At 41.0% G+C, this 16,213-nt stretch overlaps 1 protein-coding gene across 2 annotated transcripts in view; it reads right to left on the bottom strand.

Annotated features, from left to right (window-relative positions):
- fras1 (Fraser extracellular matrix complex subunit 1) overlaps positions 1–16,213 on the bottom strand; it is a 465,328-nt gene that overhangs the window by 254,559 nt on the left and 194,556 nt on the right. For both annotated transcript variants that reach the window (XM_072591717.1, XM_072591723.1), the window contains exons 6-9: positions 15,931–16,064; positions 6,070–6,153; positions 4,923–5,024; positions 2,174–2,365 (exon numbers count right to left, since the gene is read on the bottom strand). In XM_072591717.1, the coding sequence (XP_072447818.1) occupies positions 2,174–2,365; positions 4,923–5,024; positions 6,070–6,153; positions 15,931–16,064 (512 nt within the window). The remainder of the gene's footprint in view (positions 1–2,173; positions 2,366–4,922; positions 5,025–6,069; positions 6,154–15,930; positions 16,065–16,213) is intronic.

Genomic DNA, 16,213 nt, shown 5'->3' with positions numbered 1-16,213 from the left:
ATGTCCAGAGTCCCAGTGAAGAAGGCACTTCAGCATAATGAAAACCTAAAGAGATAAAGAACCCAAAATTCCGGAGGCCAATCTTGGCTGATCGTGCATGTGGAAAGGTCAAAGAATAATTAGTATAATATTACGAATGAATAATTCTAAGGGTGATTGAAATGTGGACTGTGTTTCCCTAAATATGTTTGAATATTAAAACTGCATGTTTACACTGTATCTGCATGCACTGTAAACGCATTTACTTTACATAATTTACCATATAAAAAGCGATAGTACATCAGATGTAGGAACCATTAAGTAGTTTTGATGAAGCCTTTTTAAGAAGTCAGAAGACTATTCATGGTAGTTAACTAATTGAGTGTGCAAGTGACATTAATCTCATAATTTCTGCACGTTTGGCTGGTGTTCATGAATATATAAATCAAGATTATCAATTCAACATATTTTATTGAATTCAAGGACCTGTACTGAAATTAAGGGTAAGGTTTCTCCCAAACCTGAATGGAACTACTCAAAGTGTATGATTGGCATAATTTAATTTTTTGTGGTGAGCAAACTCCACCCCATGACATTATCAGAAAATCAGAACAACATGCTGTTGAGCTCGCCAAGTGTTCTTCAATGGCTCAGGAAATAATAACATTATAAACCAATCCACTGTGACTGAATACTTTTCTTCTTAAGATGGCACTCTCAGCAGCTGAAGCCTCTGTTGAACCCTAAAATGCTATAATGGGCATAATTCCCCATTTAGTGCTCACATAGTCAGGAGCAGGTTGGGGGTTGCAGAAGGAGGGTACCAAACCCCCAGCCTTCCAAAAATAGCTTAGTCGAGATGATCCAGAAAACAGAATCCATGATAATTTCAAATACCTGCTCCCTCACAAATGCTCTAATCATACTGCATTTCTCTCTGATGAGTACTGGTTCTTCAAACGTAAAGTTCCCATTTCTAAATGTGCTCCAAAACACAATGATCCAGTTTAAAACTATCCACAAGGAATTAGATTGCACAACGATGATTTCAAAGTAGTAGCTCATAATTTATTGAGCAAAGATCTTTGTTTGTCTACTGACAAAAAAAACCATCGAAGATACTTTTAACTGTTCTTGAAAGATCTTCCTTTGCTTGTTTAACAATGCTTTCGATAAACTAATTACGAAGTTCAAGAGGGAGAAGCTAAACTAAAGTCAGCTGCTCCCACCTATTCTTAATGTTTCTGTTGCAGAGTTTCAGAATATCTTTTGGATACAAATCATCAGGATCGCTCTGTCCAATGTGAGGTTTACCTATCCTGAATCTACTTGCCGAAGGTTAGACACTCCTAGGCTTTATGGAGAAGGCACTAAATGAATAGTTCTTATTTAAAATAATGATTTTTGGGTTTAAACAAATAAAATCAAATTCTTTAGGTCAAAAGACAGGTTTTCATTAGCATCACTCATTTGTATGATGTTCCTTCAACAAGGTTGAGAGGTAGGGACAGCACTTCCCACAGCTAGGTTCACTGCATCCTTTGAAGCACCTTCACCTATATTAGTCCTCACCTTTACCCATCTCCCACTTATGATTCCTATTGGTTGTTAGTATGAATCACTGGGCACAACCCCGTAAATCACTTCAACGGGCAGGGCAAACCAGTGAAGTCAGCTATCAGGCTTTTTTCTCTTACAAACTAAGAAAATGGTTCACCCTGTGTGAGAAAGATCGATTCATGTGAATCGAATGGATGAGACCATTCTAAGCTCCAATGATCTTGAATGCAGTTAAGCATCTTGTTATGAAATGTGTAGGACACAAGACACAGATCACATCTTGGTGACCCATATGATCTAAATGTATCTCCAGTGGTCTAGACTCATATTCCACTGGACCAAGTTATGTTGGGGTAAGGGATGATGATGCGCAAAGTCTCCCTCACTATAATCAATTTACACAAGTCATGCTCATCAATTGATGTACTTGGTCATCTTCACTTCAAAGGATGAAAAACATACCTTCAACATTACCTATTAAATTTACAGCCTGGAAAACAGTGAAGCTGAAGTGCGGGTACTTGCTGAACTATTTTTTTAATAGGCCTTTTATAAAAGAAATGCAGTCCTTTCACAAATTACCACAAGTCACACTGTCATTTTGCAATAGCAACAATAACATAGATTCCCTTACCCGTGAGCACTTCACCCTGGCACATTCGGCAGTCTGACAGATGACCTGTCCCCTCTCACACATACAGAACTCGCAGCTAGTTACATTCCACATCTCTCCATGATACCTGGTGACACCTTCATATAGACAGCTCCCTTTCCCAGACACACATTCCTCACAGCAACGGCCAGGTCTTCTGATTTTATTCAGGCCCTGTGGAAATAAATATTAAATATCAAGTGGAAGTGAAGTGGTCATTCTAACAGATGAAAGTCTCACGAAACAATCAAGGTATTTTTCAATGCATAATTTCAGTTACATTACACTGTAAACATTTGCTATAAACTCTGTGTCTTACAATTGTGTACTCCACAATCACCTGAAGGAGTGGCGCTCCGAAAGCTAGTGCTTCCAATTAAATTTGATGGACTATAACCCAGTATTGTGTGATTTTTAACTTTGGAGTTAACAGGTATGCTGGAAGGACAGTGTTTGGGCCTGTGGAAGATCACTCCTACTTCTCTTGACCCATTAGCTGCATTGGAAAGACAGTTACTCAACAGAGCCAGAAATCTTGACCATGTTTCCTCAAGATCCAGGAACACTGTCCAGCCAGAATTAAATGTAAAACGAAATTAAAATTTCCTCAATCTCACTTAAGTATTTAAATGAGCATCTTTCCTCCTCGAACTGAATAGGTCCCTCACTCCTGTGTCAGATATATGGTATGTGGTAGAGGCTCAGGGTAGGTTGGGTTCACCTTTGATGTTGATATTACAACATCCCACCCATACCAAACCCACCCCATTTCTTGGGACTAATATCTTGGTTTTCTTGTCACTTGTCTGCTGAACAATAATGAAAAATCATAAACTACTGCTGTATTCACTGCCTCTATTTATTATTTATGTACATTTAGGTATATAAATCAACAAAAGAAAACAGGATCTTAGGTCCGTATCTGAACAGAAATATTAATCTTGACCATGACCAAAGAATACTTTTCACTCCTGCTTTTAAAGCCACTTCCCAAATAGTTTAGCCATAATTAAATGTCATTGTATTATGGGCTGATTCCTCTCTGGTAACTATGTTACTTTACAACTGTAACTGAGTGTACAATTAAAAACATATATTTACAAATAACTACACACAAAGTGTTATCTTCAGCAGATTCAAAGCACCAATTTGTCATCTATCCCTAAGAAGAGGAAGCTGGTTTTAATTACATTCATGGTATGCAAGTGGCTTCAAATGGAAAATCATTCAGAATTTCAGTCAGCGGAGTCATTTTGATGGATTGAGAGTTCTTTCTTCCCTGTGCAATTTCAACCTTTTGTTTGGACTATGTTTTTCCCTTTGCACTTTAAGTCCTTGAGTTAAACACTCCAAGTTAAAACTGTACATGCACAATGCTTCGTAGTGTTCAATAACAGCACCCTTATCTCTTCACACATACATCAAAAGACCCCACCCTACACACACTCTGGCCTTCAGGGCAACAGAAAAGCTCTTTGACAAATACTCATGTCCCTCATTGAAATTACCTCCTAAACACACAAATTTACGGAGTTTACAATTCCGAGACAGGTGAGGATCAGTTACTTGGTATATTTTGGGAACACCCAAAAATATTATAAATCTTCAATTACATAAGGTGCATGCATCTGCTGAGCTAGCCATATCAAACAACAGGTGGGAATGTTTAACATTTGCTCACAGCCAAAATATGCCCTTTAATCAGTATTGAAAAATCTTGCAGCGTCTGTGAAGTTTAAGCACCCTACTGCTCACAAAGCCTTCAAACATGCCACAAGATTTGGTGAGTTGACAGAGAGAAGAACCCAACAGGTTTTATGAAGTATAATTTATGGGAGGCAGGCATCCTGCCACTCATAAAACATAAAAGGTTACATTACATAATAAAATGCATCATCATAAGCACTGTCAAAGTTGTTCTGTATCTGCTGAAAAGGAGCACTAGCAAGATGCCCATCCTTCATTGAAGTGGCTGTACTGGTGTGTTAAAAATTTGCCTTTAATCCAGTTTCCAAGAGATCCAAATCTGTAAACTAACATCCAGTACAGGTGTTGTCAGATTCAGCTTCCTTAAAGCAACTGCAGACTTGTCACACCAGTTTTTCATAATTCTGCAGATCTATCATCAGCATGAAGCAGATAGCTTTAGCAGTATAAATTCTGAATGATGATTCAATGACGCTGTTTTGGTTTGGATTTGACAAACCAGTGTCAAATTAAACCGAACAGCTGAGATACACTTGACTTCACACCACCACAGACTCAATTAACCTGCTCAACAATTAATGAGTGTACATAATTGGAAAATGCAAATTGAAAAGTAAAGACATATTCAAATTGTTACATGGGAAGTGTCCCAATCAGTCATTTTAACTTCAGCCCTGTTTGCACCACATAAACAGGATTTGGTGTGGACATTCCAGCTGAATATTTGGGCATTTCCTTACTATAAAGGATTTTGCCAGTGAGCTTATTCAGCCAAGCAATAGTGAAGTGATGCTTACACATATGGGGTCAAAATTTCCAGTTTCTGGGCCTGGGCATTTCAAATTGTCTGGGAGCTGCTACAAAGGGGAAGCTCCTCACCTGAATGTTGGGGGTCTATCTAATGACAGATGATTTTTTTTCCCCCAATTTAAATATGCTTTCTGAGCAGCACCAAATAAACCCTTCTCCATGCTATCCCACAGACAAAAATGTGATTTCTTCCATCTAATTGATCTGCAATTACCTTTTCACAAGTCAGTGATGGACATAGCTGCGCATGACATCTAATTTCACCACGGTCACAAATACAACTGGTGCAATCATTCTTCTTCCACTGATTGCCATGCTGAAGAAACAAAGAGTATAGCATTTGAATAAACATTCTGGACAGAAATTATCCTTGATATAGCTTTGCTCAATTAACTAGAATGCAATCAATTGATGATTAAGCAATTTATGAGGATCAGATAATGCTAATCAATTCTCTGCCAAGCTCTAACAGATGTCTGATTAATCAATGGGAAATAAATTGTTTGATGACACTTTGATGTATCATATCATCCAAAATATTCAAAAACATATGTGTTGCCATAGACTCTGGTTGCTCACAGTGACCTCCCGGTTTCAGGTGAGGAAAACAACAAGGAAGAGGGAACAGTAGTTTGATGTAGGGAGTTGGTAGGGACAAAGGGAAGCAGCAAAGTGAGGGAGCATCAAGGAGGGAAGTTGTGAATGGGAGAAGTGTTGAGCAGAAGATGGGGTGAACAGGAGAGTCATGGAGGAAGGGAGTCTGTAGTGTATGCAGGGAGCTGCAGAGACATGAGTTAGTGAGCTGCAGAGTTCAGGAAAGTCAGCAAGTTACAGAGTTGGGAGAGGCAGCAAGTTGAAGGTGGGAAGTACCAAACAGGAATCAAGGTCAAAGAGCTAGAACTGAAATTCAGAAACAGTTATACAGGACTCAGAAGGCTAACTCGATATCTCTTCTCTTGCTGCAGATCCTGTGAGAGAAGGCTTTCCAGCATTTTCTGCACTTGTTACATACAAGTAGAATCTTGGAATGGCAAAAAAATTATAAAAAGCACACGGATCAGTGGCCCTTGCAAGTAAATTTTTCAAGCCTCAACTCTCTTTATTTAGCATTATATAAGTGCAAATCTTTCTTTTTTCTCCCCCCTCTTCTTTAAACAAACAGCCTTATCACATATTACATAGTAAGGCAAGCATGACTGCCAAAACAGACATCTAAAAATCTGATCCTAACCACATTTAAAAGAGAAACCACGGAACATCAAATAGCAGCTTATCACAGTGTCAGACCTGGAACATGGCCTGCAAGTGAAGAATAAATCTTAACTCAAACATCTGATGTTGCGGAGTAACTTCAAGGTTACCTTGTACCGCTTCCCTGCCAATGAACAGGATTTTGGCAGACATTCAGGACAGCAGTTTCCAACCTGCATTACAACATCTTCATCCTAAAGTCAAGAGGGAGGGAAAGTGATAAATTATAAGCATTGTACAATCCATTGCTGAAATTGTAATTTATTAATACTTAAATTCCATAAGATAAAAATAGCAATTTACAGGCTTAAAGGGACTGTTGGCTGATGGAGAAAAGCTCTGATTTCACCTCATCTCATTCTGCTATTGTCGCATATTTCAAATCAAATGTTAAATTCTTTATAGCAACCCAACTGCCAGCCATTGGAAAATTTCTAAGTAACATTAGAAGTATTTCTATTGCCTCCAGATCTCTGATGCATTTTCTGCCCTATGCGTGAATTCCAGTGCTTCAGACCATAATTTCCTCATTCCTGTTAATTCCTCCCTGGTCTTGACAGAGGGGAAAAAAATAGGAAACAAAAGTACTTTGCATCTAAAGCAAAATGCTGATGGTGTAAATCCAGAAGTATAAACTGAAAATGGTTCAAAATATTTAGTCAGTCAGGCAACATTTGAGGTGAGAAAAACAGAAGTTATTTCAGGTCAAAGACCCATTCTAGAGAATTTTCATCAAGCTGAAATATTAAGTCTATTTTTCTCTCCAAAGATATCAACTGACTTGCTGAATACTTCTAAGTTTTCCTCTTAACATTTTGATACACCCCCATCTCTTCATATCCCTTATGTATTGCAGGGCTGAGTTTCTGTGACATTCACTGGACTATCCATCGACTACTTTCTTGGATTGAAGTAAGTCACCTAGGGAGGTTTTGAGAATGAGATAAGAGGGCTGTAAAGTCTGGGTCAGCACAGTCTTGCATGTTTCTCATGCACTCCAATGAAGCTCTACTGAACCTTCTAGCCTACAAAAGTAAGCTTTGTCTTTAAGGTTTGGGACCTTTTATTTCTGTTGCAGCAGGTTTTACTTGTGAGTGTAAAGATCCATGGAAGCCCCAAGGAAATGGCACAAAATGGACACTTTACATACAAATTTATTTTTCAAACCAACAACACTAAAGCATGCTAGGTTAGACACCTGCTGTGGACACACTCACAAGTAAAACCTGCTGCAACAGAAAATAAAAGGTCCCAAACCTTAAAGACAAAGCTTACTTTTGTAGGCTAGAAGGTTCAGGAGAGCTTCATTGGAGTGCATCAGAAACATGCAAGACTGTGCTGACCCAGACTTTACAGCCCTCTTATCTCATTCTCAAAACCTCCCTAGGTGACTTACTCCAATCCAAGAAAGTGCTCACTGCCCTTCCCAAACTTCACAAGGTAGCAGCTACCCCATGCCTAGACAGCACCTTCCAAATGTATGACCACTACCATTTAGAGGATCCATGATAACACCATCGTCTGCCACCTCTCCTCCAAGGCGGTCATTATCTTGACTTGGAAATATTCACTTGCTGGGTCAATTCTGGCACTCCCTAACAGCATTGTGGTTGTACCTACACCAAATTGACTACACCAAAGGTGCTATATTGCCTAATATAGCACAATATCAATGAAGTCTGGGATGCCCATGACAATTCAGGGGCAGGAGGCCTGGTGCCTTTTTGCTGCTCACCACTCAGGAATTAACAATGTTGTAACTTTCAGCAATCATAACTTATGAGCAGGAGAATCCCTATAGAGGTTTGACCTGTATCTCCATTTCATGTTCAGATCAGGTAGCAAACCTTCAGTTTGAACTAACCTCATAATGTTTTATGTTGGTGTGTTAACACACTACCAGAACAAATTTCGTTTTTTTTTAATTAAGATACAGGTGGTTGAAATATATCAATTTAATATGAATAAAAATGTGTAACCATGAAGGCACTCACAATTAACTTCCATTAGTTCCCTACAGATTTAAGGCAGAAAATTCAAACTGAATCTCGAGAGGTTTCTGTGCATGTAACAATAGTAGAAAGAAAGTCCATCAAATTTACTAACCTTGCAGATTACATTGAATTTGTTCTGCCACCAGCCCTACAGTCACTCTACAGAATTAGGGGCGTATTTAAGGCAATTATGTTTAGTTCAAGTTAAGGTTTTGTACAATAGGGGTTGGGAGCATGGCTAACTGAGCCAGTATTTATTGTCTATGCTTAACTGGAAAAAAGGTGGTGAGCTGTCTTTTTGAATTGCTGCAGTCAATTTGGTGTAGGTAAAACCACAATGATGTTAGGGAGTGCCAGAATTGACCCAGCAAGTGAATATTTCCAAGTCAAGATAATGACCGCCTTGGAGAAGAGGTGGCAGACGACGGTGTTATCATGGATCCTCTAAATGGTACTGGTCGTACATTTGGAAGGTGCTATCTAAGGAGCACTGGTCAATGTTTGTGAAATAACCCCACATTGGCTCGTATTCGGTCTCCAAGTTACCTTTTATTTACTGATAGTACTTGACACTGTCCCAGCTTCCCCAGAGCCAGCTCTCTGACACTCCTGTTTATAGCTGTCAGCTGAGGCTGCCTGATCAGACCAATTAACAGCCCGAATCAGGAAACTCATTCTATGAGGCCCACTTGGCTGACCTCCTTAAATTCACTACAGTCTATACTGCATCTTATGGATAGTACACATTATTACTACTGTATGCCAGTCGTATAGAGAGCAATGCTTTGTAGTTAAAAGTACCACTCAAATGGGCTGTTTTGTCCTAGATGGTGTTGGGCTTCTCGAGTGTCTTTGGAGCAGCACTATTCCAGGCAGGTAGGGAGTATTCTATGCTGAAAATGTGTTGCTGGAAAAGCGCAGGTCAGGCAGAATCCAAGGAGCAGGACAATCGACATTTCGGGCATGAGCCCTTCTTCAGGAATGAGGAAAGTGTGTCCAGCAGGCTAAGATAAAAGTTAGGGAGGAGGGACTTGGGGGAGGGGCGTTGGAAACGCGATAGGTGAAAGGAGATCAAGGTGAGGGTGATAGGCCGGAGTGGGGGTGGGTGCAGGAGCGGAGAGGTCAGGAAGAAGATTGCAGGTTAGGAAGGCGGTGCTGAGTTCAAGGGATTTGACTGAGACAAGGTGGGGGGAGGGGAAATGAGGAAACTGGAGAAATCTGAGTTTATCCCCTCTGGTTGGAGGGTTCCTAGGCGGAAGATGAGGCATTCTTCCTCCAACCATCGTGTTGCTATGGTCTGGCGATGGAGGAGTCCAAGGACCTGCATGTCCTTGGTGGAGTGGGAGGGGGAGTTGAAGTGCTGAGCCACGGGGTGGTTGGGTTGGTTGGTCCGGATGTCCTAGAGGTGTTCTCTGAAACGTTCTGCAAGTAGGCGGCCTGTCTCCCCAATATAGAGAAGGCCACATCGGGTGCAGCAGATGCAATAAATGATGTGTATGGAGGTGCAGGTGAATTTGTGGCAGATATGGAAGGATCCCTTGGGGCCTTGGAGGGAAGTAAGGGGGGAGGTGTGGGCGCAAGTTTTGCATCTCTTGTGGTTACAGTGGAAGGTGCCGGGAGTGGAGGTTGGGTTGGTGGGGGGTGTGGACCTGACGAGGGAGTCACGGAGGGAGTGGTCTTTTCAGAACGCTGATAGGGGAGGGGAGGGAAATATATCCCTGGTGGTGAGGTCCGTTTAGAGGTGGCGGAAGTGACGGCAGATGATACGCTGTATGTGGAGGTTGGTGGGGTGGTAGGTGAGGACCAGTGGAGTTCTGTCCTGGTGGCAATTGGAGGGATGGGGCTCAAGGGCGTAGGAGCGGGAAGTGGAGGAGATGCGGTGGAGGGCATCGTCGATCACGTCTGGGGGGAAATTGCGGTCTTTGAAGAAGGAGGCCATCTGGGCTGTACGGTATTGGAACTGGTCCTCAGAAGCGGCGGAGACGAAGGAATTGGGAATATGGGATGGCCTTCCTAACCTGCATCGAACTCAGCACCGCCTTCCTAACCTGCAATCTTCTTCCTGACCTCTCCACCCCCACCCCCACTCCAGCCTATCACCCTCACCTTGACCTCCTTCCACCTATCGCATTTCCAACGCTCCTCCCCCAAGTCCCTCCTCCCTACCTTTTATCTTAGCCTGCTGGACACACTTTCCTCATTCCTGAAGAAGGGCTCATGCCCGAAATGTCGATTCTCCTGCTCTTTGGGTGTTGCCTGACCTGCTGCGCTTTTCCAGCAACACACGTTTTCAGCTCTGATCTCCAGCATCTGCATTCCTCACTTTCTCCTCCAGGGAGTATTCTATCACATTCTTCATCAGTCGTCTGGCTTGTACCTTCCAAGTGAACAGGCACTTGTTTGGAAATTTTTCTTCAGAAAATTGTCCTTTCCTTTATCCAGGCAAAATAGTTTCTCTTTTCACCTCAAATTGAACAGCTTTACTTGCTCTTGCAACAGCAGTACTGTCATCTATTGAGACAGCAGGATAACCTCACTCATACAATCACCACTTGGAGCACTACAGTCTTATTCCTGCACGTTGGAACTGTTCCTTCTCTCTTTAGTTTTCCAGATTTACAACTAACTTACAAGTAATCTTGACAAACTTGGGGGGATGGGGATTTAAAACACTGAGCTCTGCAAGCTGAATTGCTTAAAATGAAATAGAAGCAAATGTCCTTATTAAGCAAGATTTCATTTCCAAACAGAATAATTTTATTTTACAGGGTCTAGTAAAGACTAACTATAAAAGCATCAATAATTGAACAATGGCAAATGTAGATCCAAGATACATTGAAGTACAGCACTTGGATGTAACTTTGACATGGAAAGCTTATTATTTATTTAAGCAGCTTTAATAAAGATAAGTTTTCACTTGCAGTGTTCTTTAATCAATCAATACAGCTCTAGCTAATGTAAGAAATGTGCTATACCGTATCATGGAGAATAATTTTATTTAGTCATATCAACCATATATTTACATATTCCATGACAATGAGATGGAATCCAGAACCTAAGCCTAAGCCTAATCAGTTGTGAACATCATTCTCTCTGGCTTACTCTAAAATGAAGCTATTAACTTTAGCACTCTTAAAAATTAATACCTTGCATTTCAAGCTGCCATGCCAAATTGAATACAAATTACAAACTCTAGGTATACTGTTTGACTGTGAGCCCAGCTTCCTTCATGGACATACATGGAATTGTGTAGATTAGATGGGCTTCAGATTGGTATGACTGGTTGGCGCAACATCGAGGGCCGAAAGGGCTGTACTGCGCTATAATGTTCTATGTTCTTCTTGCCAACCTAGTCATTCATGGACAGCACATTCTTTTGATACCAAAACATCATTCACTTCTGTCCCTACTTCTTACTCGGTCATTGAAATCTGAATTCAAACTTTTAAAAACTTAAACATTTTATGACATTCTTCTCGTCATCATCTTCAAACTTCACTGTCCACAAGCCACATAGAATGCTCGAGTACATACAACAAAGTCCGCAAAGCATCACTCTTGACTGAGCTGGTTGAGTCCTAACTGACTTAACTGCTAAACTGGCTCAGCAGTACTTGGTAAGGAAATAACAAAAGGGAAAATATTCTTAATCTCATTGTCACCAATCTGCTTGCATCAGATGTATCTGCTCTCAACAGTATCAAAGTCCATAACTGGTCTTCAGATTGAGAACACGCGCAACTCAGGACTGAACACCCATGAGTATCAGCTACTCAATCTGCAATATCATGGCCTGGTATACCCCCCACTCTACTACATCAAGTTTGGGGATCAGCCCTGATTCAATGAGGGGTTCTGAAGGGCATGTCATGAGCAGCACCAAGCAGACCTAAAAATGAAGTGTCAGCCTGGTGAAGCTATAGAACAGGCTTACTTGGATGTCAAACAGCGTAAATGATAAACAGAGACTGATCAGATCGAAGATCTGGAATCCAGCTACATCCAGCTGAGAGTGGTGGTGGACAATTAAATGGCTCACTGGAAGAGGAGGCTTCACGCATATCCCAATCCTCAAAGAAGGCAGAGTTCAAAACACCAGCGCACGAATTAAAACTGATGGATTTGCAATCGTGCCGAATTGATGATGCATCTCCACCTCTTCCAGAGATCCCCAGCTTCACAGTCGCCAGTCTCCCACTCCACATGATATCAAGAAATGGCTGGAGATACTGGTCACTGCAAAGACTATAGATCCTGACAATACTCCAGCAATAATATAAATAATTGTTCTCCAGAACATGCCTCACCCCTACTCAAGCTGTTCTAGTGCCACTACAACATTGGCATTTACCTGACAAGGGCAGCACAGTGGCTCAATGGTGAGCACTGCTGCCTCACAGTGCCAGGGAACCATGTTCGATTCCCACCGTGGGCTACTGTGAGGAATTTGTGCCTTCTCCCCGTGTCTGAGTAGGTTTCCTCTCTCAATCCAAACCGGTAAGGTGATTTGGCCATTTTGAACTGCCCATACTGTTCAGGGATGTGTAGGCTAGGTGCATTAGTCAGGGGTAAAGGTAGGATAATAGGGTAGGGGAATGGATCTGACTGAGTTACTCTTCAGAGAGCCAGTGTGGACAGGTTGGGTCAAGTGGTCCATTTCCATACTGGAGGGATTCTATTGCTTAGGTATGTCCTGTGAACAAAAATACAACCCAGCTAATTACTACACATTCTGTGTACTCTAGATCATAAGCAAAACAATGGAAGCGAGTCATCAACAATGCTGTCAAGCAGTACATGCTCAGGAACAACATGCTCAGTGATGTTCAGTTGGGTTCTTCAAGGAAACTCAGCTCCTGATCTCATCACAGCCTTGGTTCAAACATGGTCAAAAGAGCTGAACTTCTGAGATGAGGTAACAGTAACAGCTCACAAAATCAAGGCTGCAATTCAACAGGGGTGACAGGAAGGATCCTGAGCAAAAATACAGTCAGTGGGAATCGGGACGCAAACTCTCCACTTGCAGGAGTCACATCGCTCACAAAAGAGGATAATTGTTGAAAAGCAGCCATCTCAGACAAAGGACATCACTGCGAGAATTCTTCAGGATAGTGTTCCTCAGCTCAACTATCTTGAGCTGCTCTCTCAATGACCTTCCCTCCATCATAAGGTCAGAATCTAAATATTCACTTTTGATTAAGTAATGTTCAGCACCATTCATGACGCCTCAGATACAGACACATGTCTACATGCAGCAAGACACAGATGATATCCATGCTTGGGATAACAAGTAACCTTTGAGCCACACAAGTGCCAGGCACTGACCACGTCCAACAAGACAGAATCTAACCGTCGCCCCTTGACATTCAACGGTATTACTATCACGGAAATCCACACAATCGATATCCTAGCGAGAGCGCTGACCAGAGAATGAATTAGGCTAGCAACTAAAATACTGCAATTGCAACAGCATGCCACAGGCTAGGAATCCTGCACCAAGCAACTCTCCTCCCGAATTCCCAAAGGATGCCCGCTATCTACAAGTCAGAAATGTGATGGAATGCTCCCAATTAAGTGATGAGTGCAGTTCCTCTTACAAAACTTGGCATCATCAGGACAAAGCAGCTCACTTGATTGGCAGCACATTCACAAACATTTACATCTTTCACCACCAATGCAGAGTTGAGTAGTGTGTCGGATTAATAGGGAGATTATAATTGGCTTAATTCCACAATGTCTATCCATTGATTTATTATACAATTCACTGGAAATAAAGTACATTTCAGCACATTAATATAGTGTGACTCTGCTTATCCTCACTTGACAAACAAATGCACCTTGGGATTGTGCAAAGAGTGAACACATTATACTAATATTCTAGAGTTAATTTTGTCAGGTTTGGTAATTGTATATTCTCTGCAAGTGAAGAAAGCTACATAAATGCAAGTTGTTAAATTTTCAAGAGTATGTTGATAATTTTATACAGCAAAATTAATACATGGCTGGCAAACATAGTTATATGCATTGTTTAAGGCTAGCTACAAAAAAAAGCTGATATTTTGAATTTACTAATCACCTCACAGTAAAATAAAAGCAGTTTCCTTCGATAGATTAGATTGACTGTACAGAGTGAATGCAAGCAAGCATGATGAAGAAACTCTATGCTGCAAGTTTTCTAAATTGCACTCGAGACTGATCTCTTTTGGTTGCCTGTTTAAAATCTTAAATACAATGAAATCATTCAATGTTCTATGCCAATTAGAACCCAGTGGAGTCATGTTTTCTTCCTGTGCTGCGTTAAATTCAAGCACGTTAAAAACAAGCAGACAATACACATAGCATTTTAATGCAATTTCTTTCCACGAATTACCTTGTAAACATCAACTCCAGAGATTATGACTTGGCAGAGTACTGAAGCAATTCAGTGATTAGGCAATTGAAATGTTAACAAAAAACACAGCAGTGGAATTTGAAATGTGCTTGTACATGGTGGTAGTGTCTCTATCCCAGAGCCAGGAGGCTTGGGTTCAAGCCCCACCTGCTTCAGAGGTGTGTGATAACATCTCTGAACAGACTGATTAGGAAATAGCTACAAGTAGAATGTATTCAGAATTAAAGAACAGGCTTTGGTGCAAAGTGGTTGGAACAGAAACATGTGACCAGATTTTATGTCCCAAAATCATTTGGAATTGATTCAGGAATTAAGGAAATTGAGGTGGTTAGGTCATAAATGTGAAAATCCTCTCAAAACAATCACATCACAAACTCCTGACAGGTGAGTAAATTCTCTCATCAACAGTTCATGACTTCAAAATCAGTAATTTCAATTACGTGTAATAGTACTGGTTTGTTTTAATGAAATTATTTTAACAGCTGATTTCATTATGAATATGTGGCTGAGTTTCAAAAGCTAACAAAACACTTCATATATGGTGGTTTTTCAGTTGTTCAGAGGATTGAGTTTTAACAGGTGTTAAAGAATTATCTGTCTTTGTGATTTGGTTTCTAAAAAATAATTTGATACTTTTCACAATGTAATAAGCATTAAAGGAGATTTCAGTTTTTGTGTAAACGGACTGCCAATGGAATAAAATGGCTCAATATTTGACAGTTTTATGAAAATGCACTGAAAGAATTCGGTGTTTCCTTGACTGTCAGAGCCTTTCTTAAAAAATTTTATTACAAAGCCTTTTCAATGGGGTTACATGCATTGTAGACACTGAGTGAATTACTATCAAGGACACACAGGAAACACTAAGGAGGACTGGGTTGGGTGGACAGATGGAGGGGGAGGGTTAGCTGGAGTGGGGAGGGGCTGGGGCATCATATTGATGTAGGGATATGGACAAATGTCCCAGAGAACAAGGCCAGGCCTTTCCATTAACTCCCTCAGTACCACAGGCTTTCGTCACTGCTACAGGCCTACTTAGGGAAGTGACAGACCCAAACCTTGGACACACTATCCCGCCACTTCCCAAAGTCTCGAGGAGACAAAAATATGGGAAAATGAGAGGAAACAATGGGTTCAAATTGCTTTGACTCATATGTCCTTAACTGGCAAAAAAAACCCAGCATAAAATCTTCCTGAAGTCAAAGCCAAAGCCCAATAATTTTCAGGTTGCAACCTTATTCAAATGCAACAGGTAAGCTCCAGGTTCCAAATGGACATCACACTGCAGTTTGTCAATTGTGGGAAGACAGGAATTTGGCTGCACAACATGCCACACTCATCAGCAGGTTGGTGTCTGGGGAGGTTCTATGGTGACCATGCTTCACATGGGCCAATAAACCGATTTGCGTTTGATAATTGCAATCCAGGTCCTGAAATGCATAAAATCCCAAGACATGTGAAGTTCTGTGCTAAAATAAATATAGGCAAGGAATGGAGGTCTCAGCTTGACATCTGTCTCAGAATGGATAACTGATGATGACTTTTCACTTTTTAATTTAAATACAGTACAAGAATATGCCACATACCTTCTTACAGTATAACAGCTGGCACTCTGCAATGTAGCACTGCACCTCACCATTACTGCAGACACACTTGGAACAATTGGTTAAGTTCCAGTCTTCGCCATCCCTATACATTCTTCCCTCATAAAGGCATGACTCTGTTTGTATAAGTAATTGATGCAAAAAATGAGCAACATGGAAAAATAAGATGTGAAATTCGTTGCTGCCCTGTTATTTCGATTACGCAAGAACAGATTTACGTAGTTGGTTCAGCTCCAACACATGTCTCTTCAACGCAAATTGGCTT

This window comes from Chiloscyllium punctatum, chromosome 1 (genome assembly GCF_047496795.1).
Source record: "Chiloscyllium punctatum isolate Juve2018m chromosome 1, sChiPun1.3, whole genome shotgun sequence".
NCBI lineage: Eukaryota > Metazoa > Chordata > Chondrichthyes > Orectolobiformes > Hemiscylliidae > Chiloscyllium > Chiloscyllium punctatum.
This window is presented reverse-complemented; position numbering and strand designations above follow the sequence as displayed.